The sequence below is a fragment of the Mus pahari genome, chromosome 2 (assembly GCF_900095145.1).
Source record: "Mus pahari chromosome 2, PAHARI_EIJ_v1.1, whole genome shotgun sequence".
Lineage (NCBI taxonomy): Eukaryota > Metazoa > Chordata > Mammalia > Rodentia > Muridae > Mus > Mus pahari.
This window is the reverse complement of record NC_034591.1, coordinates 122,453,722-122,481,550: the sequence shown is the minus strand read 5'-3', so window position 1 is coordinate 122,481,550 and position 27,829 is coordinate 122,453,722. Positions and strand designations below refer to the sequence as shown.

General features: G+C 37.1%; 1 protein-coding gene across 1 annotated transcript in view; it reads right to left on the bottom strand.

Moving 5' to 3' along the window:
* Positions 1–27,829, bottom strand: part of LOC110315985 (contactin-4) — a 394,588-nt gene that overhangs the window by 310,836 nt on the left and 55,923 nt on the right. The window contains exon 2 of the mRNA XM_021190027.2: positions 22,413–22,560. Coding sequence (XP_021045686.1) covers positions 22,413–22,467 — 55 coding nt within the window. The 5' untranslated portion in view covers positions 22,468–22,560. The remainder of the gene's footprint in view (positions 1–22,412; positions 22,561–27,829) is intronic.

Here is a 27,829-nt window from a genome sequence, read left to right as displayed (position 1 = left end):
ATATATATATATATATATATATATATATATATATATATATATATAATCATGAGGGCATATTTTCAAACATTATGTTTTCTTTATTGGAAAATCTAGAACAAAATCCTAAATATTATAACCTACCAAAATAAAATCAAGAAGATATAAAAAATAACTTAAACAGAACCTTAGCAATCATGACAACCAGTGGGGGAGGAGAATCATGTTCACTGTTGGAGGGAGTGTTAACTTCCACTGCAGGAATCAGTAATATGGTTTCTCAAAAAGTTGGCACCTTTTCACTGCAAATTCCTGAGGGAATTCTCAATCAAAACTACCTGTTAAGTTGCTCATAACTTCTGACCTAAAAATGTCTACACAACTAAAAACATTGTATTACTATATTATAGAGGAAAAATACAACTGATCTATTGCGAATGATAACTACATTCTTGTAAGGATTCCATGATTCTGATATTTTATACAGATTTTATACAATACCAGAAACATTATAACAGCAGCTAATGGCCAAACACCCATACCAGTCAGTGCGTTAGCAGCTTTGTGAACAAAAAGACACTTAAAGCAACATTGAAGTATCCGGCAAGGAAACACATAAATTGTGTGTTTGAGAGCCAGTTGGGCTCCCGAAAATTTGGAGAATGGTGTGTGCGTGTGTGTGTTGAATTGCATGCTACAACTGACAAATACTCAGCACTCTGTCAAAACATTGTGCACTCAACAGGCTTTTAGTCATAACAATGCTGCATGCCAGGCTATTACTGTTCCAGAATTCCAACTTCAAACTTTACATCCAGCCTCTTGACGTTACCCATATGATATTCTGGGTGAGGGTAGAACAAATATAAGACAGGCCATAGCTCAGAAATCTTTACCATATCATGATATTGAATCATGAAAACAATAGTCTTGTTACATTTCTTAGACTCAAATTAAATTATATTATGTAACTTGTTACCTTATATATGCTAACTTGAAAATATAAAAATAATAGTAAGAGAGAAAATTTGTTGCTTTAGCCATAGAAAATTCTTTGGCCATATCAGACATAAATGACACCTAAAAGAACTTTACATAACACTTGGAGATAAAACAAACAACTGTCATTTACATAGATAAAAAGACAACAACATATGTTCATCACAGTCAGTGTACATATGGGATCTTTCAGGTTGGGTCATTCCAATATCTAAAGCTTAGATAAGACCTACTCAGATATAAGTTTTTCAAAAATGAAAGAAATACAACCCTTGTGTGTGAGATAAATTTTAGATAATATGGATGTGCGACATTGAACCATATTGACTCACTTAGGAATCAGTCAGTGACTCCTTAGTCACTTCTCTTTTGGATTCATCTGATTCAGCTAATAAAATGAGCTGCAGATGGCATCACAGTGTCTTCCAAAGCTTTGTACTATATCACTGTCTTATTTTCAATGTATTGTTTGAGGACAAGTCAGACTATAATAAATGTTTTTATATACTTAATTTAGGGATATATATATATATATATTATATTATATATAATTGAAAATATTATGTATACATAATTATATATGTGTGTGTGTTTGTGTGTGTATATTTGTGTACAGACATACACACACATATACACACAGAGAATTGAAATGATGTTGCTTCTATATAACCAGGAGTAAGTGTAAGAGAGGAGAAAGATGATTTTGGGAGGGCAGAATTTGAAGCTCTAGGGAGGAAATTATAGCTTCTATAAAGAAAGAAAGAAAAGAAGTGTGGATGGAGGAGGCTAACAGGGAGGTGGGAGGGTAATAAGGAGGAAGAAAGGAGACATGAATAGGACTAAGGATGTTCAAAAAATCTATAGGTAAATTTTATGAGGTCTAAAATACATAGACACATATATGTATACAATACAGAAATATAGTATAAATAGAGTCATGGCACATGGTTTATAATATTCTACCCAGGAATCATGGACTATTTTACAAATACCTTCAAGTTATTCAAGTTGTTGTTTGGCAGATTATCAGGTGTGTTGAGGCAATTATTCAAAACAAAGTAAGTTACTAACATTGCACTGATTGTCTTTCAGGACAGAAAGGTATGGCTGAAGATATCATAGATTTTAGATACAGAACTTGAGGAAAATAACCTGAGAGCATTCATCCTGGGGTCTGTTTCTCATAGTGTCAGGAACAATTCGTCAAGATGACAAGGTAGGGAAGTCAAAAGGCTTACCCACTTATTAACTCTACAAAAAACACAGTAAATGGCTTGGCAATATGTCTCCAAAAATGTAAAGGTGACATAATCTTGGGGGGAGGTGGGCAGAAACCAACAGCTATGGTATTATAGTAAAGGATTACTCAGTTTGTAAGAATGTATGCTTGGTATTATAAACCTAGCCAACTATCACTGTCAAGAGAGATTATAGACCCTAGAGCAGAGTCCAATAGTACTATTTTCCTAAAGCAATAGAGTAGTTATGTATAATCTAAGCACTTATACCCATAGGTAAGTGGGTATAAGGATCTCACCCATCATTAAATAAGGGCTTTATTTTTCCCAACATACATAGGTTATACAGAGATTCACAGCAGAGTAACTAGGAGTTGTACTGCTCCAATTCATATATTTATAATTCAACCCCTATGCCTAAGGCTCAAGGGACATTGCAGAAAGGGAGAGGGGAAATTATAAGATCCATTGATTCAGGATTTCGGCAACAAGGGTGTCTTCTAGACATAACAGGGAAGGTGTTCCTATAAACATCTCAATAATATGTCTGCATTAACAAGGCCTACCATAATGATCATGGCAGCTGACATGTAATTGGGGTGTTAGAAAAATCCACAGGGCTCTCTCCCTTAATGAAGAAGAGCAGGAAGACAATGGCTATGGCGTGAAGGAGAATATGATTGTTCCAGGGACCTGAAACCCATGTAGGTTATCCCATCCAAAATGGTCAGCTCTAAGCAAATGCACATACCATACCTATAACAAAATTCAGTAACTCATGTGAGTGTGTATGTGTATGTAGTAGAGTTAATACAAGAGACTGAAGCTAAATAAATATGACAGAGAATTCATAGGAAAAATGAAAAAAGATAATCAAATTTTGGAGCACACTGGCTTAGAAACCTCAGTTTAGATATAACCCCAGGATTCTACATTTGTAGGATCTGAAAATTTAAGTGTTGAATGAATTTCTAGAAGTCTTTGATAATCATAGATAGGACAGTGGTATCTTTGGGTATTTATCTCAATAATTTTTAGGAAACAGTAAAGATCAAAATTCCATACTGATTTCTAATCAGTGAACAAAGCTTATATTTATGTAAAATTAATTAATTCACTTTAATTTCTACAGATTTACTGAATTTTAGATAAAGTTTAAACAATAAATCCATTTGTATGCAATGGTGGCACAAACCTTTAATTACAGCACTCAGGAGGCAGAGAGGAAGGTGGATCTGAGTTCGAAGCCAGCCTGGTCTATAGAGTGAATTACAGGGGATCCTAGGCTACACAAAATATAGCAAAAGAAATAAATACACCAATAATTATGAATATAATTGATAACTTTTACTTCTTCTCTCATCAGAAATGTAATTGAAGAGAGAATGTAATGAGAAAAGTACAAAAAATACAACATGTCTAGAACATCAACTTCAGATTAGCTAGTTTTATCTCAACTGGATACTACCTAGAATCAATAGATAGGAAGCTCATCTGAGAAAATGTCTCTGTAAGATTAGGCTGTAGACCATTCTATAGGGTATTTTCTCAACTAATGATTGATGTGGAAGATCCCAGCCCATTATATGTGGGGCCACTCCTAGGCAGGTAATCCTAAATTCTACGAAACAGCAAGCTGAGCAAGCCACTGGGGGCAAGCATGAAAGCAGCATGCCTCTATAGACTCTATATCAGCTCTTGGTCCCAGAATTCTTCCCTGTTTGAGTACCTACCCCGACTTCCTTCAGTGATGAGCAGTGATATGGAAGTGTAGGCCAAATAAACCCTTTCCTCCCAAGTTTCTTTGGTCATAGCATTTCATCTCAGTATAGGAACACCAAGACCATCTAGTTGTATAAATATTACATTACAACTCAAGTTTAAGTGGAAATGTTTCAACATGGAGAGAAATTCCTAAAGAGGATTTCCTATCAAAGAGAATCCTACTGAAAAGAGAAAGAGAAAATGGGGAGGGAGCACTGCTGTTCCCTGGACAATCTCTCTGTTTTCATTGGACAATCTCGGTGTTGCCAAGATCACTTGTGTTCCAAATATAGTCATTTATAAGTTGTAACTGTCATTTATAAGTTGTAACTTCACAGCAGAATTCTCTAGAGAGGATCTCATTAGTTTCTCACAAAAGCCATAAATGGTTGACCCTGACAAATATTGCTGCATTTTTAACATTTACCCTTTGCTCTGAGAAGATGAGAAATTTATTTTGGATTTTCTAGCTTCTTTGAATTATCATGATTTCTGTAAATGTGAGGAAGGTGCAATATTTTTTTTTGTACAAATAAGAATGTGGTAGAGTATTTCACATGCTCTCTCAAAGGAGCACAGAAAAATAATACATATGAAAATTGTGCCACATATGAACATATTAGTCTGGTGAATTTTAAACAAATACATTAAAACTTTATTCATTTCATCTCAGAGGGAGGTGAACAGTTGGAGTTCCAAGGTGTGTTTAAACACAATTTAATTAGCTTTCAATCTGTATTCTACAGCAAAATATACTTAGACTGAGAAAGCAGAGGGGTATAAGGAGGGATAAAGAACATAGCTGAGTAGGTCACAGGGAGTGATAATGAATATTGCAGCAGGGGGTGGAAAGAAAAACAAGGTAACAACTCACAGAGAAATAAAATCTGGGGAGCCAGGGGAGGAATGTCTCCCTGGAGGAAGGCAGAAACTCCTGTGCTGTAGTTAGCTATGAACAACAAATAAAACAAGAGAAAGGGGCAACATCTACACAGTATTTTCTCCTTTTCTATTTTAGTTAATAAGCAGCCAATCACTACCGAGGAAGAAGCAGATGATCAGCAAAGCAGAGCAGCCATAAAGTACAAGGAGGTTAAGTCTGAATTCTGGAGACCAACGAAGGTTCTGTTGCTTTAGAAGGGCCATAGTAAAGCAATTATTTAAGAAGTGCAACTTCTGGAAGAAAGTGTTTATTTGATTTCAGGGTATAATACATAGTGGTAGAAAAGCTGTGGCAGTAAGTGAGGCTAGCAGGGGTGAAGGTGGTATACAGCACTGGCTTTCAATGAACGTCAATAGATGCTGGTGTTCAGGTCACTGCCAGTACCTGCACCGGCACCAGCACATCCTCTCTTCCTCCTGTTCTCTTTTACTTCCCCTCTCTTCCTCTTCCTCCTCTCCCTCCCCCTTCTCCCTCTCCCTCTCCCTCTCCCTCTCCCTCTCCCTTTTCTTTTTTCTTTGCTTTTCTTGGGGAGACAGATCCTGCTAAGCCTAATCTCTTCTCACTTGAACTCACTGTGAAACCCTGGCTGCCTTCAACCCCACCCCCACCCCCAGCTTCCCAAGCTGGGGTTTCAGATATGAGTCACCACGCCTGTTTTTTTGTTTGTTGTCTTCCCTCAGTATTTCCCATCTGTATTCAGTTGACTTTGAAGATATGAAATATGTGGGCATGGAGAGCAGACTGTCTTTATCAGTGTATTTGAATATGTGTATTTTGTGGAACAGCTAAATAAGGTGATATATATCATATATGTATGTATATATGATATGATATGTATCTATATATGATATATATATGCATATATATATATTCTTTCTGTAGTGTTTAAAGGGGTAAATATATACTTTCTGGCACTCAGGAGGCAGAGGCAGAAGAATCTCTGTGAGTTTGAGGCTAGCCTGGTCTACAGACCAAATCCCAGGACAGCCAGGGCTACACTGAGAAACTGTCTCAAACAACCAAATACATGCTACACCATTTTCTGAGGACTGTGTTGGGTAGCCTAGGAAAGCACTATGGAGATGTTTGTCCCACTTCACTCTTTACTGAGTTCTGTCACATTACATGAGGCTGGAGCATAGCTGTCTCACACACACACACACACANCCTCCTCCTCCTCCTTCTTCTTCTTCTTCTTCTTCTTCTTCTTCTTCTTCTTCTTCTTCTTCTTCTTCTTCTCATGTTCAGAGTATGTTTTCCTAATTCAGTTTACTCTCCCAGAACTCCACTACAAACAAAACCATAGGCTTCTCCCATAGGTGATTCTAAATTCAGTTGAGCTGACAATAGACATGAGATACTACAGTGTGTACTAGTACAGCTAGCAAATCACTTAACATAATTTGCCATTCCACTTCTAATATAAGGTTTAAACTAGTCAATAGAGTAGGATGGCTTTGAGCCCACTATAAATATATAATTCAGTGAAAATGGTGAGCAGAGTATGAAGAGGACAGTGATGGGTTTTAGCATTATAAGAAATAACATTATCTGTAGTAATCATGTCAAATCATGCTTTGACATGGTATCATGTAAAAACATGGGCAAAATAGCAATTCACAATTATACACCATTAAGTAAGTTATATCGTGTTTTCCTCCTTTTATGAATTTCTTTCATTTCCATATTAGCAGATTATCCTACAAATGGTGAAAATATAGAAAGAGAAGGCTTCTGTGTATCTTTACATATATGGCTACGAACAGTATATCAAAAAGATTCATCATGAGAATAATACTACTTCTGTGGACAGAGTTTCAACTCAAAGCCTCATGTCTGATATATGTTCTATCATTGACCTATGGCCCCCAGCCCTGATAAAATAATCAAGTTAGAGAAGCAGCCAATAGTTTTTGTTTTCTTTGTTCTTCCCTTTAAGGAAGAAAATTAGTGAAGAACTGTGTGTCCTACTCTTACAAGATCAAACCTAAACTCTATCAGTCTGACCTTCCTCCCGAGTTTTATACATAATATGACAGCTAGAAATGACTCTTTAAGAAGGAATGCTGTTCTGGCCATTACCACATTTATTTTTGTTTTGTTTTTCCCTCAACTATTTAGTTTAAGATCCACTAAAGATAAAAACAGGTGGACATACTTTAGTGGAAAAGATAAGTATCATTTATGTATTTTAATCTATGTTCATTTTATATAAACATTTGTATGTCAAGTGATTTATATGCTTGTAATTATAATTATATACTTGAACTAAAAATAGAAAACTATAAACAATTTAATAATACCATATTTGTCACCTAGTAAACTTTAAGATAAATACATAGTATATAATAAATTACTATATATATATTGGGTAACAAATATTTTACTAATTAATAATAGATATAAATAATAGATAGTTAAGCTCTGATCATAGGTCATTGAGTCATTAATATATATAGTCTACATAACTTCCCAAAGGTTCTGTACTGAACAATTATACTCAAGGCAAGTTTGTAAGCCAGATTAATCTCAGCCCCAGGACTACTATCTTATCTATTAAAGTTAAACCTAAGTAAGACTTTTTAACATAATAACAATATGGGCCAGTAAAAAGCACATTTTTAATAGTTTGGAGAATTCATTTAAATCTTGCCTAATATATGCTCTTGAAGCAAATTAGTTCATTTCACAACTTTATAAATCCTAAGAATATAAGTTAGTATACCTAATAGGTAGCAAATGCTTAAGAAAGTATAGCCAGTGGATATATAAATTGACAAATGAATGTGTTAGTATATTCAGAGTCAACTGTTATAAATATGAGAAAGTAAACCCCTCATAAATATTACAGTCACTGTACTAAAGAAGATAAATTACTCTAGCTGAATACTTTAAGACCATTGTATGAGAGTTTCTCACAAATACAATCCAATAGTTTGTCTAAAAAGTGTATGCCATATTCCATGTGTGTGTACACACACACACACACACACACACACACACACACACACACACACACACACACACACACAGTTTAGATTTGCTGTGCAGTAACGAGAAAGCCATCCTGAATTCCAAATCAGGAAAAATTGTGCTTTTATGAAAGTAAATTAGATATCCCCAATATTATTGTCTAAGTCTGAGACTATGGAAAGTTGAGGGAGTAAGTTGTTATGTTTTTCTCATCGTGGGACGATCACGACTATTTGAGCACAAAACTTTTGACAATCTGTTAATCTCTAATGAAGAAGCATTACTCTGGGGTTGTGATGTCAGTCATTGGACAGATCTTCAAAATGCCTTAGACACACAGATTAAGGTTTTCTCCTGTGTTTCATGTTTCCCTTGACTTGTTGGACATTTGGTTGTACTCTAACAAGAGCAGAATGTTTTTCGCTTTTGCTCATGACTTTGAGGTACAATTGTGGGAGCAAATTGATTGAAATAAGGGAGTTACTTGTATTTTACACTAATTAAGATTGTATGTGCATGGCAAACAAGGAGACATCCAACCAGAAAGCTGAGTGAGAGTCATGGAAGATACACTGGGTTGGTGAAATTTGGGTTCTGTTTATATTGCTCTTCATGGGTTAGGCTTTGAAAACACCAATGAAGCAATCTAGAAAGTAAGAGAGCTGGGGTAGATCTGTGACCTCATGATTCTCTTCATCATATAACTGGCCTTGTGAGTGTCTGGGAGCAGAGACACTGACAAGATAAACATCATTGTCTTTTTTTGTTCTTTGTTTGTTTATAACATGTAGATACCATATTGTATGTATATGAGTGTTTGGCCTGCATGTATGTATGTGAACCATTTGTATGCCTGGTGCCTGCAGAGGTCATAAAATTGCATCAGTGCCCTGAAATGAGAGTCAGAAATGGTTCTGAGCTTCCACCCTGAGTTCTGAAAACTGAACTGTGTGTGTCCTCAGCAAGAGTAACAAGTGCTCTTAACTATTTAGCAACCTCTCCATCCAAAGAACATTAATTTTGTGGATAAAAGAAAGAAAATAAATGTCTCATTCATCTTCGTTCTACACTCAAGTCTGACTTCTCAAAACAAAAGTGAAGGAGGAAGGTAAATGTCTCTCGAAAAGTGAACTCTCTATGGTGACTTATGGAATTCTTCCCTGGGAATGAGAGCAGAGGGGTATCCCCAGGGAGAAAGAGGGCATGGTCAGGTGAATTTATAAATGGGAGGCAAGCAAAAAGCCTCATCTTTTTTTCGATTATTTTTGCTTGGGAAGCATGGCATCTTTACCTGACACACTAGACTATTATACCCTTCAGTAGGCAAAATTAAAATTTGTATTGACTGTTACTGACCCAATATGCATTTCAAGAGAGTTGTTAGCTACGCTTTAAACAGATTTCTATTAGCACTTATTAATTTCATAAAATAATGGGTCTAGTTATAGCATTTCTTACTTGTGTGGAATAGAATTTCATTATCTTTGATTCCATATTTTGATAGTCTCCTCCCCTCTTCTACTGTTTTCTTCCAACATCACCAATCCTTCCCTGTACCTTTTTTTTTTTAAATGGTTTTAGAGCTTTATTGTAGAAAGGCAGAGAGTAAAAGAGAACATAAAAGAAAGAGAGGGGCCGGCCCTGGCCTTGTGGAGAGAAGTGGAAGGGAGGGAGAGAAGGAGAGCTAAAGATGAGAGTAAAAAAAGGTGAGAGATTAAGAGTTCCATGTACTTTTATGTGTTATCTATATAATTTTCTTTTATTATTGCTGTTACATATATGTACATATATGAAGATATAAATACAGTCCATTTAGTGCTGCTCATGTATATAGTTTTTTAGCCCTGACCACCTGATAATGAATAACCAAACAGAGGACTCATCCCCAGGTAACATTGATTTTCTGTCTCTCAGCAGTCATTAATTGACTCTTCATCTCGGGGTAGGGCTTTGTGAGATTTCCACTACCCGAAACATCATTCCGAACAGAAGGCAAATTTATGGAGAAAGAGAATCAGAAAAAGATCATGAGTTCAGTTTAATTTCAATGGCAAATTTATTGATAATACAAACAATATTCAACTCAGTCTTTTGAGATGCATAGTTAAGTCGTGGGATTATAAAACTCTAATTAGTATCTACTCTTTGATTATTCTTTTCATCATCAGAAGATACTACATGGAGAGTATCTGTCCTTTAATCCTATCCCAGGCCTGTTCTTGATAAAGACAATCTTATTTTCTCTTCTGATTGACGCGTCTGGGGTTCAAATAAATGGTACATTATAATAAATAACCCTTGGTTATGACCTGGCCTACTTAGAGTAATTTTTTTAAGGTTCATCCATGCTATTACATATAATCATGCTATTTTCTTTACATTTTATTGATAAATAATATGTTCTAGCTTCTGGCTCTTATAAATAAGGTTGCTATGAACATAGTGGAGCATGTGTCCTTATTACCAGTTGGAACATCTTCTGGGTATATGCCCAGGAGAGATATTGCTGGATCTTCTGGTAGTACGATGTCCAATTTTCTGNGNAACCACCAGGCTGATTTCCAGAGTGGTTGTACAAGCTTGCAATCCCACCAGCAATGGAGGAGTGTTCCTCTTTCTCCACATTCTTGCCAGCATCTGCTGTCGCCTGAATTTTTGATCTGAATTTTTCGGGTGGAAACTCAGGGTTGTTTTGATTTGCATTTCCCTGATGATTAAGGATGTTGANCATTTTTTTTTTCAAGTGCTTTTCAGCCCTTCAGTATTCCTCAGTTAAGAATTCTTTGTTTAGCTCTGCACCCCATTTTTTAATGGGGTTATTTGAATTTCTGGAGTCCAGCTTTTTGAGCTCTTTGTGTATATTGGATATTAGTCCTCTATCAGATTTAGGATTGGTAAAAATCCTTTCCCAATCGATTGATGGCCTTTTTGTCTTATTGACAGTATCCTTTGCCTTACAGAAGCTTTGCAATCTTATAAGATCCCATTTGTTGATTCTTGATCTTACAGCACAAGCCATTGCTCTTCTGTTCAGGAATTTTTCCCCTGTGTCTATATCTTCGAGGCTTTTCCCTACTTTCTCTGCTTAAATTTCAGTGTCTCTGGTTTTGGGTTACTGCATCTTACTACTTTTTTACCAAATGATAAATATCTGAGTTGCTCTCACTTTATGAAACTTATTTCTTTAAATGATGAGTACTTATTAATTTTTTCCTCAATGCTATCCATATGTTGCTTTTAAAAAAGTACCAATATTTACAATTTCATTCTTTTTGCTGCATATAAATCAGGCAACCTTTACTTTAGGAAGGTTCTCATGGAACTATGATTAAAAACTAACTCTCTCTCTCTCTCTCTCTCTCTCTCTCTCTCTCTCTCTCTCTCTCTCTCCCTCTTGCTCTCACTCTTTCTAGCTAAGATTCCTAGCCATGGGGATTATGGAGATTGAGATGGCCGACTCCAAGACATTCAGTGGATGTACTGGGAAACCAACTCAGCCACAAAATCTTAACCCCCTTTTTTGTCCTGTCTACAGGATGTGCAGGGTTAAAAGAAGGAACAGGAATTGAGGGGATGGGCTAAGGATGACTGGCCTAGCTTGAGACTCACACCATGAGAGAGAGTCCATCTTGACACTATTAATGATAGTCTGCTATATTTTCAGACAGGAGCCTAACAAAATTTATCAGGTAGGCTTCAGCCAGCACTGACAGAAACAGATGCAGAGATCCACAGCTAAACATTAGGCAGAGTTTGGAGAATCCTGTGGAAGAGAGAGAGAGAGAGAGAGAGAGAGAGAGAGAGAGAGAGAGAGAGAGAGAGAGAGAGAGAGAGAGAGAGAGAGCTGAAGGACTGAAGGAGCCAGAGGGCTCAAGGACATCACAAGAAAAGCTACAGAATCATTATCCTGGCCATTTAGGGGCTCATAGAGACTGATCTGCAACCAGAGAGCATGCATGGGATGGGCATAGGTACTCTGCATGTATGTAGCTGTTATGTAGCTGGGTCCTCATGTGGAACTCCTAACAGCAGGAGAAAGGGCTGCTGCTTGTCTTTGGCTACCTTTCTTCTAATTGGATACCTTTCTGCCTTGTCTAGCCTCAATAGGAGGTGAGGCTCCTAGTATTACTACAACTGGCTGGTTGCTATCCAAGGGAAGCCTCCACTCTTATGAGGAAAAAAAGAAGAGGGGTTGGGGGAAAGGGGAGGTGAGAGAAAGGGACGGGGAGGGGAGGAGAGAGAAGAAGCTGCAATGAGGATGTAAGGAAATAAATAATGTAATTAATAATAAAATAAGAGCAATACACAATCTCTATATATGCATGCATAGATATATTTTAGTCAATACCTTTGTATATTTACATATATGATTTCTTTATTTTCAAAAGATTCATTATTTTTTATTCATGTGCTTGTCAGAGTGTAAACCATGTACATGTAAGTCCCCACAAAAGCCAGGAATGAATGTCACATTCCCTGGCGTTGGAGTTACAGGCAATTATGAGCCATCTGACATGCGTGCTGGGAATCAAACTTGCAGCCTCTGGAAGAGCAAGCACAAGGTGTTCTTAACCACTGAGTCATCTCTCCAGCTAGACAAAGTCTTTATCATCAAAGCCCATGCTGTTCATTAGAAATTCAAGACAAGGCAAGTCTTTACTTGTAAGTTTCCTAAATTCCCACATTAATGCAAAAGGAGAGATGAAAGAGGCAAAGCTTTATTTTACATAAACCAAAAAAATCAATTCTAATACATGATCATATAAAAACCACTAATGAAGAGTTCTGCATTCAACATCCTAAGCATACAATGGACAGAGAAATGTACAGATAGGGCCAGATATTTCCAACATTATATATGTAAGCCACAAAGTAGTTAAGATTGCTGTCACAGTCAGACACCTGGAACAGGAGGACAAAATCTGCCATCCTCAAAATGGATGTGGCCATGTGGCTTTTAGCAATTGCCTCTAAATGTAAATATTCTGTCCTTGTAAGAGCAGGATTATAAGACTCAAGAAGCTAAGGAAACCTAGAAGATCAGGAAACAGAGAGCTACAACAATCGAACTTCCCCATATACATGCTTATAAATGGAACAATTGCCAGATAGAGGGGCCTCTGGACAACTGCCTTCATGCAGGGTGATCTAAGAATGAAACTTTTGTGAGCAGCCAACTTTTTCCAGAAACGGTTACCTTTAAGTACTTAAGTCACCCGTGTCCCTGTAAGTGATCTCTGTACCCTATTTTCTCAATGAGATAGACCTGGGTGGAGTCATATCTGGGGAGTGGTGGTGGTGCCTTACCTGGGGATACAAGATATTTGCTTTGATTAGCCAGGAAATTATAACATGGAGGCCTCTTGTGTTCTGACCTCCAACTTTAAGAACAAGGAAACTAATTTTCTGATGTTTCAGACCCCACCATGGGTGGCAATTCCTTAGGGCAGTTCTGAGGTGCTGATGTGCATATTGGTGAATCAGTTTGTACAGGACACATTTTATGTGATCAGGAGTCTCACGCAGCATGCGAAAGCTGAACTTAAGAAAACAAAGAATTTCAGTGATGGTTTCCTTTATGACTCACTTCAAACTGCTTTCGAAGTGAAAACATTTGAAATAAGTCTTAATTTAGATCTGAGGAGGTGAGCCCTCTCCCTCAGAGTCAATTATTTTCAAAACAAAATAATGTCGTTGTCCTTAAGGGAAAGTATGCTTGATTACTCTGAGAAAATATGAAACAATCTGGCAATCCACTGGGGGTTTTGTAAACTATGAAAACTTATTTTATCTCCCAAAGTACAGAATTCATACCTAATAATACATATTATCATTTGCTAAAATGATGTGCAATTGTACTCTACTTGTATGCTCAAGGGATGCATCTAAATATTCTACAGCACATTTTCCATTTCCATTTAAAATTATATGTAGCACAGGATGGCCTAGTTGGTCATCAATGGGAGGAGAGGCTCTTGGTCCTATGAAGGTTCTATGCCCCAGCATAGGGGAATGCCAGGGCCAGGAAGCAGAAGTGGGTGGGTTGGGGCGCAGGGGGAGGAAGGTAGGGGATAGGGGATTTTCAGAGGGGAAACTAGGAAAGGGGATAACATTTGAAATGTAAATAAAGAGAGTATCTAATAAAAAATTCAAAAAAATATTTTCTGTGTTCATCATAAAGTTGGTATCACAGGGCTATATTATTCCTTCTAATGGTTCAGAGACAATGAAGAAGGGTTTTCTGAAAGAGTAAGCAATATTGATAACCAGAGTACACTTCTGTGTTAAAAAAAAAAAAAAAAAAAAAAAAAAAACAACTTTCATTTCAGACTTTTAACTGTTTTGATGGAATTCCGGTCCTCTTGAAACCTAATTAATCTGAGAATCAATCATAGAAATTATCACTTGTAGTACCAACCCTACAATACTTGTTCTGCATGTCTGGGTGGTAAGAGGGTGACTCTAAATGTTTCTTTACCTACATGAAAATATTTGAGGACCACTGATGTTCTGCTGCTTCTGATAGTATTGTTACTCACACTTATAATGAGGGTGACCATAGAAGCAGCAGATTTCTGTACTCTGTATGAAGGCAATTGCTGTTCTGAGTACTCCATGTTTCCACACTTACACACATATACATAGAAACACACATGCACACAGAGACACACACAACATACACACAAAAACACATGGGCATACACACAATAACACACCTGAAGTATTTAGTATTCACAAACATTTACCATGTTGCCATTGTTTAAAGAAGGTGACATTGCACATTTGGGAAAAAGCAGATGTGCTATAAATCCTGGTATACAAAAACTGTAACTTCTAAAGAACAAGAAATGTGTGCTACAAGAATCTGATAGCTAGAGTCAGTAATCTCTCCATATACTCACCACCAGTACTACTATCACACCATCATCATCATCATCACCATCATCATCATCATCATCATCATCATCATCAACATCACCACCACCACCATCAACAACATTATCATTGAGATGATAAGAAGTGCTTAATTTAAAACCATTCTACTTTCCTACAGTAACTGGCAGGTCATTGAACATATGCTGAATGAAGCAATGAATCATAAACTAACCCAAGTACTATAATAAACTTAGGCTGTACCAGAGACAAAGTACATAACCATGAATACAGTCCTCACAAACATCAGAGGAAACTGTGTTTGTTTGCTTTGCTCATTTTATAAATGAGAAAATAGTAATACAAGTCATCATTATCATCATCATCTTCATCACATGACTTAGAGGATGACATCCCTTGATAGCATGGCTAAGAAACATCAGATCTTTAGGAATGGCAAATTCAATGCTCTTAAGTGTGAACTCGACCAAGTTTCTAGGTGGTTTTCTTGGCATGAAACTCAATATTCAGAATCAGAAACTGAAAGGACGGGGTATTTCAATCTTGCATCTTGAATGAAGCAGCATCATTGGTTCACATATCAGCAGGGAGATTGGTCAACTGATAGTAACAGCATCTAATGTTAATGTGCTCACTTGTCTCTTATTTTCAATCTTTAATTCATCCCACTCATCAGCATTTTATCATCCTTCTCTACATATGATATGACACTGATACTCTTTGTTAATTCTTCCCTTATTTATAGTTAAGATGCATAGCATGGCTGAGCATACCAAATGAAGTCATTAAGGTCTTGGCTTTAGGAAAGGTTTTAAATTGATTGTTCTAATACTTTTTTATATTACTGCTGCTATACATCCATGCCTATGGGCATAAACAATTATTGCTGGTTTAATATATTTACCTCAGCTTTACTACTGATTAATAATTTTCCATTGTGAAATTATTTAAAAATAAAACTCATCATTGAGAAAATCTTTCGGCTCTTCTGTTTTGGGTGAGGGCAGATATTTTCTTTTTTTCCTGTCCTTAATTTTTTACCACTGGAGTCATTGTTTTCTTTTAAAATAATCATTAGCTCTCTTCTGGGCTTAATCTTTGTACTAGTTGTGCTTTATTTCATGGTCATGATTATGAGAGAGCAAGAGAAAACAGGAATGTTAAGCTTCAGATTATATAAGCTTTATAAACACGCTTTCATAGGAAGACAATCAAATAAGACATCACTGTAGGACTCTATTTGAAGTTACTAAATTAGCACCCAGTCTGCTCTCTTTTGATCTTAATTAAATACATTACTACTATGAGACCACAAACTACTGTAGGTTTAGCTTTTTTGGTATTTAGTTATTGCTATGATAAAACATCATGACCAAGACAACCTATTATAAAACAAATTTATTTGGGTTTATAGTTCTAGAAAGCTAATAGTCTACCATCATCAGACTAAAGAGTCAGGACAGCAAATAGCAGGAATGGAAGCTATAACAAGAACCTGAAAACTCAAGTCTTGAACTACAAAAACAAAACTGGAGAGATTGGGCTGCATGTGGATTTTAACTCTCAAAGCCCACCTCCAGGGACATACTTCCTCCAGCAAGGCCACACTTTCAAAGCCTTCCAAAACAATACCCTCTGCTGGAACTCCATGGTTCAAATGTATGGGACTATGGAGGTCATTTTTAATATCTATCAACCATCACAGCATCCATCTAGAATGTGGATTATTTGATTTGGCTATTTCTTCTTTTTCTGTCTTATCTGGAGGAGAACAGGAAAGTATTTGAAATTGAAATATTACACCTGTTGCACTGTGAGATCAAGCCCTACAAATCACTAGGTATTATCTCTTCCTTTTGAGCCTACAAAGACATAATGAAGAAAGAATATAGTGTGAAGATGTTTTTTTGTTTTTTGTTTTTTGTTTGTTTGTTTGTTTTTGGGTTCTGTGCTGTGCTGTAACATTTTGATAAAGTGGCAAAATGTGTGACCATCAAATTCTATGTACAAATATGGGTAACCTCAGTAGAGTTATTTTATATTCAAAGCCTGTAGCCACAGACAACCCACTTTTCATTTTAGGCACTAAGGCTTTCTGATCCTAAAATAAACTTCCAAAACCAAACATGGGACTTCTCAAGTGTTCTGACCTCAGATGTTGACCTCTGTTTAGAATTTTTACTATTACATGTTGAGCTGCATCCCTGTGATTCCCTCTTCTACTGAGGACTCTTCCTTTTCCCAGTTTTATGAACACTTACCATTCTCAGGCTAACCTCAGAATTTCTATTTCTCCTATGTATTATCCAAGTCCTTTCTCCATCACTCATACTCAGAGGCAGCTATAACCATAGCATAGGTATGGTGTGTGGTGTTGTGGGGGCGGTACGTGTGGTGGGAACTGGTATGTCTGTAGTGTGTGTATATGTGGTGGGAAGTGCTATATATGTGAGTATGTAGTGTGTTTATGTGTGTATGAGTATGTGTTAGTGTGTCTGGTATGTGTGGCATATGTCTGTATGTATAAGTATATATGCATGTGTGCATGAGTTTGTGTGTATATGAGTGTGTGTGTACATGTTTGTATATGTGTGTGTACATGTGTGGTGTGCAGTGTGCATGTATGGTAAGTTTGTGTGTGTGAGCATGTATGTATATGTATATAAGTGTGTGTATATAAGTGTATATGTGATTATGTATGTGTATGGTGTGCATGTGTGTGTATATGTGGTATGTATGTGTGTGTTTGTTGTGTGTGTATGTTCCTATATATGAGTGTGGTTGTGGTTTTGTGTGTGTGTGTGTGTGTGTGTGTGTGTGTATGCACACAGGTATGTGTGTGAACAAATCAATAAAACTGTTCATAGTTGCCAAAAAGTCCTTTTCTAAAAATGAGATAACTACTGAAGTTGGTAAATGACAGGAGAATAAATTTAGCTCCCCTGAAACCAAGACAATCTGAGACTGTATGGAGCTTATATTTTTACACATATTCACAGAGAGTTTTCTTTTAAAGTTTTCATGCCTCTTGCTGCACATAAACATATGGCCCAGGCATTTTATTCTTTCTTTCAAACTCTGCCAATGTGAACAGAATTGGGAACACATTGTAAAGCATATGACTTGTAAGAAATTTCATATTATTTGAATTAAATTGTAGACTTAGTTCTAGTCCTACCGATATACATATTTGCATCTCCAACCATGAGTACAGATAGAATTGAAAGAGGTTTGTTAGAGACCATCTGCATTACACAGAGTTGTAAACTGCATCCAAGAGAGGCAAAATGGCTTGTGCAACATCTGTTAAACAATAAAATTAATAAATAGTAGAAAGAATGCATCTATACAGTTGCAAGACCTAGATGTTCATAGGTTTAACTCTATGATGCAGTATGTGCATGAAATGCTATAAGTACAAGCACGTTCACGTACATACGAATAAACATATGCAGTCAGCTTTTCCAACATTTGCCAAAACTGTGCTTCCTGCCTGGTGTCCTTCCTTATTATTGCTATGAACATCAAGTATCTGTCTTCTATTGATTGTTGTGTATGTGTTATTGGTTTGTAGTCCCTCAAAAGCAGAGTAGGAAAGAAATACAAGAGTAAAGAGCAAAAAAGGCAGAAGTTGCCTCTGTGGGCATTTGGGGCTCTTCATGTTGGGAATCCCTAAGGCACTGCGAGAAAGACTGCCTAAGAACCGATTCTAAGTAACAGAAGACTAAGACATTTATCTGTGGAATGTCATGCTTCATTGACTGAGGACTGCCCCCATGGAGAGGGTTACTGTTTCATGGTTCTTCATGCTTATGATGTATGAGAATGGCTTGAGGCAGAGAAATATAGAAAAATACCACCAGAGCTATAGTTGAAGTAAGAACAGGCAAGGGGCTGTTGGATCAAGAACATGTGATACAGCATTCCAGGGATACCAAGGAATAGCAAGCCATTTTACTATTTTACACATTCATTTTTAACTTGAAAATACCTGTTTGTGTTGGTTTCATTGGTTACTCATTTACTGAGCTATAATAAAGGTGATATGACTATCTTATGGAATTCTATAACTACATTAGAGTATAGAATTGGTACTCTTTATTTCTTTCTCTCCTCTTCTTTCCTGTCCATTTTATGTGACTGGCCAATATAGGACATTCATTAAATCAATACCAGCCCTATATGCTGGACCTCTAGTTGTTAGGCACATAGCAGTGAACTAAAAGGACAAAAAAAAAATCTTTCAACAATATAACTAATAATAACCTCGTTAATTACACATCTCCGAAATAGTATTCTGGAGATACTGATAGGTGATCTGAAGAAAATTTAAGCAATTAGGAAAGTAGAAGATGTGAGCAACAAGGAACAGTGCTATTTTACCTTATTTATAGTTTTCATGAAATCATCTTGTAACATACATAACGTTGTAGGATATATGTAAAAATGATAGAGATCAAATCTTAGGTGATTAAAAGTATAAATTAAAGGTATATTCTTGACAAAAGGAGGCCCTGAAGTCTAATTGTAAGTGATATTATTTTTGTATGACAAGAAAACCAATATTAGCGGGGCGTGGTGGCACACGCCTTTAATCCCAGAACTCAGGAGGCAGAGGCAGGTGGATTTCTGAGTTAGAGGCCAGCCTGGTCTACAGAGTGAGTTCCAGGACAGCCAGGGCTACACAGAGAAACCCTGTCTCGAAAAGCAAGCAAGCAAACAAACAAACAAACAAAAAACAAAAAAAAAAAGAAAAGAAAACCCAATATTAGGAGGAAAATAATTAGGAAATAGCAAGGTAAAAACAATATACAGTTAAACTTGTGTTTTTTTGTATAAATCGTGTATTTTTAAAAGTATCTGAATTTGACTCATTATACTCTGATACTTAAACTCCATGAACATATGTATAAAATATCAAACACTGAATCTGTGGGTTCAGGTACACCCATTAACTACAAGTCTCTCTTCACTTTTAATATTCACCAGCCTTCCTGAGTATGTGGTGCTAATTTGCAGGTTTCCTTGCTCTTTAAAAAAGTAGACTCTGGATAGTCCATCCTTTCATCTTAGCTCTAAATTTTGTCTCTACCCCATCCGGGAATCCATCCCATCATCAGCCACCCAACCTAGATACTAACGCACATGCCAGCAAGATTCTGCTGAAGGGACCCTGATATAGCGGCCTCTTGTGAGGCTATCCCGGAGCCTGGCAAACACAGAAGTGGATGCTCACAGTCAGCACACAGGGTCCCCAATGGAGGAGCTAGAGAAAGTACCCAAGGAGCTGAAGGGGGCTGCNACCCTGTAGGTGGAACAACAATATGAACTAACCAGTACCCCCTGAGCTTGTGTCTCTAGCCGCATATGTAGCAGAAGATGGCCTAATCAGCCATCACTGGGAAGAGAGGCCCCTTGGTCTTGCAAACTTTGTATGACCCAGCACAATGGAAGGCCTGAGCCAAGTAGTGGGAGTGGGTGGGTAGGGGAGCAGGGGTGGGTGGGGTATAGGGAACTTTTGGGAGAGCATCTGAAATGTAAATAAAGAAAACAATAATAAAAAAAAACAATTAAAAAAAAGTAGAATATTGTCATTCCAGATTAAAATGTCTTTAGGGTTTCAGGAATAAAGTCAATCACTTTATTATTCAACGTTTAGATAATTGCTACAAGTTTTTTTTTTTTTTTTGAATTATGTCTAGAGACAGAGCCTAGCATTTGCTGGAAACAAAAAAAGAAAGAAAAAAGAAAGAAAAGCCCACCAACCCCCAAAGTACCACTCAATGCCCCTGAATAATTATTAAACCCCAAAGCTTTTTTTTTAGGCACGGTTAGCCTGGTTATATATTTAGAATGGAAAGTGATCAGGAAAAGAGTTGATAATTACAGTAAACATAAGCATACATATTCTTGCCAAACTCATTCTGAAATTTAAAGCTAAAGAATTATAGAAAAAATATGGATGATACACAGAAAGATGGAAAAGAGCAGTTAAGGAAATCTGTTCAGCACTGAGGGTGTCAAGTGCTAAGGAAATTAATGAAATCAAGACAAATAGCAAGCAAACAAAAACATTAATTAAAGCTTGACTTTACCTACTCTGAAAGAAGCATATGGTAAGAGAATATTAATACATGTAAAACAGTTCACAGAAGGCTCATGGAAACAGTCAATGTACCAAGTCTATACAAATAGCTACTCAGGTGAATGGTGTGCATTCTTGAGGTGTCGAGAATGATAAAAGTGTAATTTAAAGAAAATGTATTCAAAGAATTATAAATAAAATATAACAAATTATAAAAAAATAACCCATATACTAGTAAACTAATAAAGAACTTATCAATGATTGACAGTTTAATGTTTAAAAAATTAAGAATGCAAACACAATTTTAAGGGTGAAATTCAATAATAAACTGGACAAATTAACAATACTACTAATGGAATGTAACCCATGATGCTTGAAGTTATAGTTTGCTTGAGTTTGAGACAGAGATGTCACAAGTAAAGGATCAATGACTTTATTTTTTTTTTTTTTTTCGCTTTTTGATTGGTCAGCAATATTGTCTACTACTGGAATTAAGGAAAAAAACATAAGAACTGCTTGCTTCCTAGGGTTAATGGAGGAATGAAATAAGGTTAAACACAAGTACTTAGTAGAGTGCCTGTCATGCCAGTGGGGGACCCATACATATGGGCGCTTAGTTCCAATGGCACAGTCTACTTGTGAATCAATGGAACCTCCATGGTAGCTGTGTGGTTTCTGCTCAGGATTATAGCCTCAGGTTCCAGTCCTGAGCTTGCTTACTGTAAACTAGTAATATCTAAATTGATTAATCAGTTAAATGCAGGGTGATCCAAAAGCCCTCTTTGTTACAAGTTGTTAAAAATGCAAATATATTCAAATATCACTATAGGACTTAAGGCTATGAGCAACAAATCAGGTCAACCAGAGTCAATTAAAAAGACTCTGAAAGATACACAGTAACGCAACACCTGAAACAATTTCCAGCCCAGGTGGATTTACAATTTATCACTCCTGAATCACACATGTCAGGTGCTAGGCTCAAATCTCTCAGAAATCCAAAAAAGCAATAAACAGCATGTTTGAACTTTTTAAAGCCTCTTTTCTAGTGGTTAGCCATAACCACATCTTCTATATTTTGTTTACAGGTTCCTACTAGACTACAGGGGCATTGAAATGCAAAAACAGATAATAATAAGATGGAGTGGATTGAAAGAACTATTCAGATAAAACCCCATCCACTAACAACAAACAGGTAATGCTTTAGACTTTATTATCGGATTTACTTCCTAATACCTCTGTGCAATTGAGCCCTGGGATGAGCAAAAATAACAATGTTCAAACTAAATTATGGCTTAAAAAGCTGTAAAGCGATCTATCGTCAAATCAAACATCACTGCGGATGTTTGGACAGATCACTGTGGAAAGAGCTGGGGATAGACTAGCAAGAAGGTATCTTCACCATTGTCAGCAAACGCTAGTCACAGTAACCTGTGCACTTATGATTTTACCATTGCCGTCTAAAGCAAAGGCCCACTTTTGAATTAGTGTGAAACACAGTGGCACCTTTAAATCAAAAAGTTTTGAAATGACACTCTACCTGCAAGGCACAACATGAATGACTGCAGCACTAGCAGTTCCCATGGCAACCTCATCTTCAGCTTCCGAGGTCAAAGGAGTTTCAAGTCCAATAACAAGTGAATAGAACTGCTGCTTCTGTTCCTTTTAAGCTTTGTGCAACCTTTAATCTGTGGACAAGAAGAGATATTACAATGAGATTTGGCTCCATGTCTCCTTATGGTCTCTGCATATCTGCCTTTAATTGAATAAGAATAAAATCCACTTCTGGAATATATTACTGAAGAAAAAGAAAGAACACTGAATTATGAATATAAAGACAAATAAGCCTCCTGCTTCTATTTTATTTTGAGATTGGCTCTCTCTATAGAGCCCGCACTGGATCCAAACTTCAGATTCTTCTGCCTTAGTCTCTTCAGTGCCAGGATTACAAATGTAGAGTCATATGCCCAGTCTGCTTCATATTCAGTTCTTCCAAATAATGCTTAGGCAAAAGCTGGGGCTACTATACCCCTATACATACCTGGTAATATAACAAGAACCTCTCTTGATTGGGTAGGCATTAACATAAAGGCAGAGGAAGAGACTCTGATTTAACTGATTATTTTCTGTGCTTTAGTATTATGTATTGTTATTTTCTTCTGGCAAATAATAACTAAAAAATAGAATAGAGAGAAATGTCCATAGAATAAGAGAAATAATGCTAGCTTCTGCAGACCTTATGGTGAACCCTGAATTTCCAGATTGGAATTGTGTGGGAAAATTGAAATTACTCCACCAATTTATGTATTTTCCTACTGTGTTCCATATTTTATTTTTAAAATTGCTATCATATGGATATGATTTGTCTGAATATGCTCTTGGAAGGTTAATGTACAAGATGGTTGGCACAAAATGTTGTAAAATAAGAGATAATGAAACCTGAGAAAGGGGAGACTTAGACCTGATTATGCTTTTGAAGGAGATGTTCTCAGAAGGGATTATGGTTAAGTTCTCAATAGACCCCTAAGCCCTTGCAAGAGTGAACTATAGCAGAAAGCCCCAACTTAGTCATCCACTCATCCATCCTCTGTCTCCTATCTGCTAGAGTGACATCTTTCTCTTGCATATATCCCTTCCTTCCATCCAGCACAGAGTTATTGCCAGAATTTGTACCATACTCTTTGGACTTTAAACTTATAAATCTATGGGCTGCAACAACCTTCCTTTTCTACATAAGTGGCTGCCGGAGGTACTTCATTAAATTGAAAAAAAAAAATGGGCTAATACTAAAGGCAACCAAAGTATACCACTCCACTGTCTAGTGAAATAAATCATACCAATTATGAGTTGTTGTCAACTGGGTTCACATGGCAAAACCCAAAACAAAATTAAAGAAGGAGAAACTTACATTGTTTAGAGGAAAATGGATGCAATGGAAAATAACCATAAAAAGTAAATTAACTCAGTCTCAGATAAGTGTCATTTATTTTCTCTCATTATTGGATTCTGATTCTCACAGGGCTTTGAAATCATATATGTACAGATGACATGAAAGTAGAAGAAGAACTGCCTAGAAGGACAAAGGAAACCAATGGGAGGGAACTGGGGAGAAGGAATAGCATTGAGGTATGATAGGGAATAGGCTCACAGTGTGCCTTGTACTTGCATGAAAATAGCTTTATGCAATGCTGTAAAATAAAACCGAATTAAATACAAAGTATAGAGAATTTTAAAACAGGGTAATTAATCCTAGGATAACTACTGGTAAACAACTTCTTTAAACAGACAAGCATAATAGTTTTCCTATTTGGCCAGAAATCTTAAACTAGAACTCTGCAGTAAAGATAGCTTCTTTATTCTGTGAAACTTTTAAAACCTACATAACCAAATGTAGGAAACCAGAGGCATTATGGAGAGCCCTGGCAGCTCCTGGAAGAAGGGAGTAGATTCTACCCATGCCCAGCGCAAACAGAGCAAGGACATGTGGCACCCAGCCTCAGATTTGTAAACTTTTCAAAGAAACACTCAACAGTATTGTATTTTGAAAAGCAATCAAGTTTTAATGATTGACAATCACCTTCAAATACTTTAAGATGCGATCAGGTATGTGCAGTGAGACTGAACATTTGATGTGAAGGCATTTATAGCATTCCTTCTTAAGCTCAGAGTACACTGCAAAAGAGGGAATTGGAAGCATGTCAGAGCAAGAAGATAGGGGATGAGTTATGAAATGCCATCTTCTAGGCAAGACACAACAGTGTAATCAGGAATTCACAGCAGCTGCTTATACCTGCACTGCTGTACTCAAGGATAGCGCATCAACACTCAAGCATGGATGGATGAAGAGGTGAATTATTGGTACTGATCTTTTAAGAAATAGAAGTTGTCACTACCTTCTAGTTTGTCGCAACTGATGAGCCCACTAGATAATTCAACCAATGCTCACAAAATTTGTTCTAATTAACCAAGTGGGTCAAGAATCAAATCAAATGTCGTTAGGGACTGGTTTCGATGATAGTGTTGGAGACTGGATAATAGAGGGTGGGGTGGAGGATGAGACTCATCAGGATACATATTATACATATGTGCATGGACATCTAAAAATATGATTAAAAATAAAGAATTTACAAATGCATAGTAAGTGATTTTTCTGTCATGGAATGAACTTATGAACTACAGCTTCCTAGGCCCTCAGTAAAAACTGCTGAGTCAGTCTCCAGAGGCTGAGTGTAGAAATCTTCAAAAGTTGCCTGTGTTTGAAATGTGCCCCACTAAAGGAAAATCTGTATCTTTTTGCATCATACAAAATAATTGATATAGCTGTCTCATGAGAGGCTCTGCCAGTGCCTGACAAATACAGAAGTGGATGCTCACAGTCATCCATTGGTCTGAGCACAGGGTCCCCAATGGAGGAGCTAGAGAAAGTACCCAATGAACTGAAGGCGTTTATAGCCCCATAGAAGGATTAATATGAACCAACCTGTACCCCCAGATCTTCCAGGGACTAAACGGCCAACCAAAGAGTACACATGGAGGGACTCAAGGCTCCAGTAGCATGTGTAGAAGAGGATGGCCTTGTGGGACATCAATGAGAGGAGTCACCCTTGGTCCTGTGAAGGTTCGATGCCCCAGCATAGAGGAATGCCAGGACAGGGAAGCAGGAGTTGGTGAGCAGGGGGAGGGGAGATGGGATAGGGGGTTTTCAGGACCTGATTTTCTTCCTCCTCAAGGTCAGAGTGTTTTATATCAGCAACATAAACCATAACTAAGAAATTTACTTAGGTGATGCTATTTTGCAATAAATCTGATGATCATAGATTGTTAGACAAATTGCACTCTGGTACATTGCTACATGGCTTCATTGCTTCCTCTCATTCTCATGGCTTCCATACGGCTGGCAGGCAGCCATGCATGATACTCATATGGAGTACCATCTGTTTTCCAGATACAATGGACCTGCCCAAATGAACAAGAGACTGTCTCTAGCTCCTAGGAGCTCATGTTCCAATTGAGACAGCTAGCCACAACTTTATCAGGTATAATATACACTTTTATTATGGAAGGATTAAAAACTTTCTGGCTCGGAGAGCCCTCAGCAAGTCAATGAAGGTAGAATAGGACTCTTACAACACACCTGGTTACCCCATAAGTAAAAGCAAAGAATTCCAGAGAATGATGAAACTGGAAACTCTGGAAGTAACTAGTTGTTTAGTCCTAGGTATTTCTTAGCCTTGCCATGAAGGTTATTTTGGGGGAAAAAAATGTCCTGGTTAAGACCGTGAAATCTCTGAAAACTGTACAGCAACAAACTTACTGGATATACTGATAATTCAGCCTCAGCCACAAATACACACACATCAATATGTACATACATTATAAATGTAATACATATGCACATTGTGGGAATACCCAGTATTATTTAATTGAATATAACTGGAGACTTCTGATCCTGTTCTCATATATGACCAACACACTGTGAACAAATACAGGCCTCTGTGACAGGGTGCTCTTAGGATTAATTTACCCTACCTGCCACTGAAAAGCCTTTATGACTGGCAGGAAGACAAGAGAAAATGAGCTATCATCTTTAGAGACGTCTCTCTTTTGTGGTCTTAAATAGATTCAACTGTGATAGAGCCAGACTTAATATGTTGTGAAGACAAGAGGAACTCTTGACCTGTAATCTGCTGATGTGGCTGAAAGTGAGTTGCATCCCAAATTGGACCTGTTCAGATACTCTTATAACATGAATGGTGATTAGGGCATTTGGATAAACAGGATGTGCTGATCAATGAAAACTATTAATGTCTAAAGTGAGTGATCAGAGTATTAATAATTAATTTGCTAGGGTAATGTCATCTCAGATCTAGAGATTGATCTATAATATTAAGCAGTTTCTAAGAGCAATTAAAAAAAACAGCTTAGGAAATGTATCCAGTTACACAGTAAAGATTTAGTTTATGATGTAACACTATTTATAAGACATATTCTGTGAAGAGCTGAAGACTCTAAAGAAGAAGAAATTCAAGAACCGTATGGACATTTATTTAATTCAGGTGTGTAAGGTTCATCCTTAATAATCAGAGATAATAGCATCCTTGATGGCCATTTTTCTAGTGGGCAGGATTATCAGAAGCAGGAGGTTTTCTGAAGAGTACTGGAGATTCATGACTCTCATGTGGCAGTGAGTTGCTGGATAGAAAGTTTCATAATTTCGGTTTTCTTGCCAGTGCCAGAAAGGAAGGTTCAGGATAAGCTGAGAGTTATGGTGGCAATAGATCTCCCGTGCAGCTTTGAGCTCTCTCTGCTTTATTGGAAAGTAGCTGCAGCAGAGGTAGTATACTATGCACTAACTCCAAGATCTTCTCCAGAACAGACACACATAAATCCTGGAGAGGATGCTACACAGTGAAACAGAACTTGGTTATTTTTCTCTGAGGAAGGAGGAGTATCACTGAGAATTCTACTTTTCCTGCTTTCCTTTTGTGTATATTCTGATACAAAACAAGTCCCTTCAGCAATGGCTATACTAGTAATCCTACACTAGACCTCACATTGATCACTGATGAAACCACAGAAGAGGGACTCCCCCATCATCGACATGCTAAACCTAGTCATATATTCATCTACTTCTGACACTTGGCTAAATTAAAGTTATATAGGCATTCGAATGGCATCGATTCAGTCCATGTGGTAGGGACAGTTTTGGATGGAGAGTAAAGAAACATTGAAAGCAAGAAAACATTGAAACCATTGTCTTCAGTGAGTTCACAGATTACCTGTTGTACTGGATAGCTTTGTGTCAACTTGACACAGCTGGAGTTATCACAGAGAAAGGAGCCTCAGTTGGGGAAATGTCTCCATGAGATCCAGCTGTAAGGCATTTTCTCAATTAGTGATCAAGGGGGGAGGGCCCCTTGTGGGTGGTGCCATCTCTGGGCTGGTAGTCTTGGTTCT